General features: G+C 45.7%; 1 protein-coding gene across 1 annotated transcript in view; it reads left to right on the top strand.

Moving 5' to 3' along the window:
* LOC146185506 (phospholipid-transporting ATPase ABCA3-like) overlaps nt 1-3,199 on the top strand; it is a 50,180-nt gene extending 46,981 nt beyond the window's left edge. Inside the window, exons 22-23 of the mRNA XM_084606457.1 lie at nt 134-356; nt 2,917-3,199. Coding sequence (XP_084462583.1) covers nt 134-356; nt 2,917-3,105 — 412 coding nt within the window. The 3' untranslated portion in view covers nt 3,106-3,199. The remainder of the gene's footprint in view (nt 1-133; nt 357-2,916) is intronic.
* Nucleotides 3,200-6,015: the final 2,816 nt, after the last annotated feature.

A 6,015-nucleotide genomic window follows, 5' to 3' on the forward strand; every position in this document is an offset into this window, starting at 1 on the left:
ACCAGTGAAACAAATATGGCCAGATAAGTTTGACCTATAATTCTGTATCGAGAACGAAGGTAGTGCGAGCTCTTTCCCGTTGAAAGGGGAGGCATAGTGTAGGTTGACGCGTCACGTGTGCTCCGTGATGCAGCATGCAACAGTGCGAGGTGCTGTGCGATCGCATCGCGATCCTGCTCGCGGGTCAGTTCGAGTGCATCGGCACGGTGGACGAGCTGAAGAGCAAGTTCGGCCGCGGTTACACCATCACCATCAAGATGCGTCAGGAGACCTTCGATGACTCCGAGTTCCGGGACGACCTGACACGCGACATGAAGGCCGAGTTCCACAACTGTCAGCTGGACCATTCCTTCCAGGTTATGCGCCATTGTTTATCATTACGACATATATTTGTCGTAGTAGTGTTGAGACGCTTTGGGTTCTATAGGCCAGTTGGTGACCCGTGCTAAGCCTGGGCTTCGATTTTCCAACACAACATGCGAAAGATTCCCGAGACTTCCCTGTTGCATCTCGTTTGCCTCGCTTAGTGACCAACCTTAGGTTATCTCCGTCTGAGCTTCCTTGCAGCATTATACATTCTTACAGTGAAATGGCTAAGGCGGACGAAGCCGAAGGTCACTAATTATCAGTCCAGTATATGTTCCTTTGATGCCGATGACGCCGTTCTCAGCGTAGCTGCTGAAGATACCCCCTCTGTTTTACAATAGTGATCGCCCCAGTCACATTTGCGTCTGACAGCTACAGCTTAACGTGAACTTTTATCAGGACATAAGTAGCGACATACAATTCGTTGAATAGCACCGTGCATCACTAAGGCCTGTGAACACGTTGTAACCTTCACCACGGCTCGAAGAAAGCAGTTATTCGGCGGGGCAAACACTATGTATAACAAAAGTAGAAGCGGCGCAAAGAAACAGCGATCGAAGTGGAAGCCACAATCAACAGGACTGGGGCTGATTTCTTTTTTTTTTTTTGGCAAACCAACGAAATAACACACGAGGAAAACCCCAGCTATAACAGAAGTAAAAAAACACCGTAGCAACAGCAATGTTAACGAAGAAAGAAAGTAAGTAAGAGAAAACAAAGCAACCAGTGAAGGGAAACCTAATAGCACACAGGTGGGCTAGCCAATACCGTCCAGGAACCCATATTATTTCTTGGGTAAGGCATTCAATGGCTTGCTTACGCGTTAGTCACATGCTCTGGATATGAGCCAGGCGTCGATAACCTCCCTCTCGCGTTGTTCGTATCGCTTTGGCCATTATTTCGGACTCCCCAAACAGAGGTTCGCACTTAGTCGCAGTCTGAATCGCAGTCATACTCGCAAAAGTACTTTTTGCATTTCTTGCAGTGGTCCTTCAGATGCGCGGCTGAGTTGCCATTCACACACCGTTCATGTTCCGCTAAATGCTCATTTGCGCATCTACCAGTCTGCCCTATGTAATAACCAGCACGTAGAAGCGGAATCTCGTAGGTACACAACTCCCGCGGTAATTTTTTGCATTCCATCCCATGTTTGATTCCGAAATCTTCATGCTCGTTTTTCTTGGTCATCATGCTACATATGGTAGACAAGTTTCACGGCGTAGAAGACAGTAGAATAATCTTGTATCTCCTGGCTATTGTCTTGAGATTGTGTGAGAGCTTGTGGTGGTACGGGATGACGTGCACAGGACTCTTATCTTGCTGCCTAATACGCTGGTTCTTGGGCTTGCAGAGTGCCTTCTGATATACTGGAGGTCACATTTGCTGGATACCCTGCACCCTTCAGGCATCTCACCTGACCCTCAAAGCTTTCATTTGCTAGCGCCAGTCCTGTTGGTTTTTTGAAGTTTGAAGTTTATTTTTAGTTTCCTTATACAGAAACTAAAGGACCCCGAACAAAAGGTGCGTACTTGCACCGGACTAGGTTCAGAGCCCCATACAATCTGCACGCAGAAACAGCGCGGTACAGATGAAATTATTCTCTCCACTCAAAAATGAAAATTAACAGGGGAAAAATACAACAGTAATGAGCCCTCAAAAAGCTGAACAAATTAAAAATGAAAAAGAAAACAGAGAACTAACGGCACTCAAAAAACTAAAGAATTTTTGACATAGTCGACAGGTTTAATTTAAACACTGGTTCCACATCTCGATCACTGTATGTTTAAATACACCAAGTGATGCATGCGTTCAATAACAGTAACAAGGTCCTTATTTTTGGTCAAAAGCATGGGTATTTGGGATTGTTGGCTTTGCCCACCATAATTTGTTCCCAGCTTTGATAGTCTGTATTGTTTTTTTCCTGAGGTCAAAGTTTTGACTTAGGCTCATATATGTCTGTACAAACTTGTCACGGGTTTTCCTGATTTCATTGTATATATAAATCGCAAGTTTGTTTTCATAAAGTTGATCCACCCTCACTGCTCCATAACTGCAACGCCTTCCTCTTCCGTCCCTGTTCTTTTGTGCTGATTCTGCTTTTACTTAAGACGAACCATCGACTGGCCACCAGGATTTTGACGATGTATAGCCTCTTCAGTGTATTCGTATTTCCGTTTTGTCAGGACGTCGACTTGATAGTGACCCTGAAACATGTGGTATGACTGCCAGCTGTGTAAAAAATTGGAAAAATTTAGCTAGGTAGCTGCAGGTTTGCAGAACCCTTAACGCACTTTCTTAATGGACCATTTTTATCACTCCCTCTTTGTAAGGCTGGTAAAGCTCAGGTTTACGTTTTGATTTCGCTAACTTATGGGACGTTGTCATGTTTAATGACGTAGTAATACGAACTTGAGGTGGTAAGTATAGAAATAAATGTGGCTGACGGCTTTTTTAAGTTGACTACTACCGCATGCGTAAAACTCGAATGTCCCATTAGCTTCAGTAAACGCTGAGTAACACTGGGTGATGTTGGTGGCGCTGTAACCACAGGGCGTGCTGGAGTACCGGATCGCCACGACGTACACCACCTGGGGCGAGATGTTCTCTAAGATGGCGCCTATCCAGAAGAAATACCGCTTCAAGGAGTTCTACGTCAGCGATACCACTTTGGAGCAGATCTTCGTCAGCTACGCCCGCAAACAGATAAACTTCACCAAAGCGTTGTCCTCCACCTCCTGATCGCCTCTGACGCTGACTCAACAGCAGGTGCCTTCCACCACCAGTACCAAAATGCGGAGGACACGCGCACATAACGCGATCTGCTGATGGTATATCAACCACAAAGCTGTATAGATTACTGTACGATATTGTGCATAGTATCTGTTGTATATACTGTATTTATTGCATAACGTGCTGTTTTTTTATAGTGTCGCATTGTATTGCGATTTTTTTCTCTTCGCTTGGGCATTCTGGGACAATGGGCAAATGAGCTCCGCTATCCATGAAGACAGAGCGCCACTTTGTTTAAAAGTTGTTTTATGCAACTGTTTGAAGCTTATCGAACGAAAAGTATGCAAGGCGTTGTCGTCACGAGCCCCGATGTCATTCATATAGCGCTTGAGTCTGACTTATTCAGTGGTCATATTGTGTTGACTGACGTGTTGCGTATCAATGTGATTTCCATACCGTGTGTCGTGACGTGCCGTTACATGCTTCCATGTAAGACGTCGCTGCAGCCTTCTGATCGTCTCGCGCTCGTGCGCGAGCAGTGCCTTCGACGATCTCCTTGGACACTACGGAATTTCGGCTGTAGCATATAACGCAGTCTTAACTCACGCATCGCGGTTTGTTGCCATGTTTGGGGTAGCAATTTGAGCAATTTAAGACCTCAGCATAAATGTTTGCTGCATCCTGCTATTCTGTTGCCTGTTTTGTTACCTAGGTGTTCTTTGTATTATACTGCAGCATATGCGCACATATATGTTACCTGTATTACATGTGCTTGCCAAATACAAAATGTTAAGGACCAATAAAACACTGGGAGGGCTATTTTTGTCCACAAGAATATATTTGCCATGGCAGATAATGGCAACTATCTTACGTTCATATGACCTGAGGTTTTTTTTTTTTTTTTTTTTTTGCATGCATAGGGACGCACGAATGCGTCGCTAGTGGCCGTGGGTGTGGCTCCCTACCTCAATCTGCTAACTATGCTTCGAAGCAGTTAGAACACTTAACGGTCCATGTCCTACTTGAGAGGCCTCTGCTTTACTGCACTTCAGTGCACTTAATAATTGGTTCACAGCAAAGGAAAGGCGTAGTATCTGTCACAAGTCAAAGCTGCTTTCGGGTTGCACACGCTGCACTCCACGGAACACCCTTGGTGAGCTTCGTATGTACCGTCACGGTGTGCTCGATAGCCTCCATGCCTTCCGGCACATGTCTCAGCCCGTGCGCTCTATTCAACCTCACTGTCATGCGTGTCATATGAATTAATTGAACTTCCCTCTCCGTAATCACCCGCCCTGAGTGCATGCGTGGGCCGCTGGTACCGTTTCAAAACTCTGGATCGCTATTTGTGGTTTCTGCTGGCTTATACTGCAATAAAACATCACAGCGAAATTTACAGGAAACTGCAAATCTAACGCATGCCGTGTTGCACTGTCCCGGACTTTCTCACACCACGAGCGCCTGCTGTGGTCTGCGCGGCGTCCCCATGAGCGCTCTGACAGGGCTGGCCAAATTTTTATGATGCTCCGGTCTAGAGCGACTGGGCAGGCAGGAATGTGACTGCACAGAAGGTTAATAAGCGGCTGAACGCATCTCATTTGAATCGGCATATTTTTGTGGTGCTGCAGCTGCTCATTTGGGTAGGCTAGTAACAAATTCTTCCACAGTTAATACACAACACTGGAAGGATTACATCATTCGTAGTGTGGGAGACCTTGTTGCTGCTTGTCTCTACAATCATCATCAACATCATCATCATCATCATCATCATCATCATCATCATCATCATCATCATCATCATCATCATCATCATCATCATCAGCCTGATTATACCCACTGCAGGGCGAAGGCCTCTCCCATATTTCTCCACTTAACCCGGTTCTGTGCTAGCTGCATCCACTTGACCCCTGCGAACTTCTTAATCTCATCCGCCCACCTAACTTTCTGCCGCCCCCTGCTACGCTTTCCTTCCCTTGGAATCCAGTTTGTTACCCTCAGCGACCATCGGTTATCCTCTCTTCGCACTACATGTCCTGCCCATGTCCATTTCTTCTTCTTAATTTCCACTAGAATGTCGGTAACTTGAGGTATTTCTCTGACCCACTCTGCACGCTTTCTATCTCTTAATGTTACCCCTACCATTTTTCGTTCCATAGCCCTTTGGGTTGTCCTCAGCTTAAGTAGAACTCTCTTGGTTAGCCTCCACGTTTCAGCCCCATAGGTGAGTACAGGCAAGATGCAAATGTTGTATACTTTCCTCTTGAGCGATACCGGTAAGCTGCTAGTCATAATCTGCGAGTGCTTGCCAAATGCGCTCCATCCCAATCGTATTCTTCTTGTTATTTCCTTTTCGTGGTCCGGATCTGCGGTTACTACCTGTCCTAAGTAGACATATTCGCCTACTACTTCCAGTATTTCGCTACCTAATGTAAACTGCTGTTCCTTCCCGAGGCTGTTAAACATTACCTTAGTCTTCTGCATATTGATTTTCAAGCCTACCTTTCTACTTTTCCTGTCTAGGTCCTCAATCATTATTTGCAGTTCATCCCCCGAGTTGCTTAGCAAGGCAATGTCATCAGCAAATCGCAGATTACTGAGGTGTTCTCCATCTACCCTTATCCCTAACTGCTCCCATTCCAAGTCTCTGAATACTTCTCTACAATACCAATTATCAACGGCCAGATTTCGAAAATGATTATTATAGAGCAGTTAATTTGTAAACTGTAGCAATGACGGTGCTATTTAGATGGCTGTGTCGATTTTTGGGAAGCAGGTGAGTCTTCAGAGGCGAAGCTATCGATAGTAAGTTTAGTGACTGCATGCTCTCGCCGCATCCAGGTGGGACCATTGAGCAATCCACCCGACTTCCGCACGCGCGCAACTCTAAGGGAACCGTGATTAGAAACTGCACTTGCAGGG

Source organism: Amblyomma maculatum, chromosome 6 (genome assembly GCF_055883805.1).
Source record: "Amblyomma maculatum isolate TAMU_Amacu chromosome 6, ASM5588380v1, whole genome shotgun sequence".
Lineage (NCBI taxonomy): Eukaryota > Metazoa > Arthropoda > Arachnida > Ixodida > Ixodidae > Amblyomma > Amblyomma maculatum.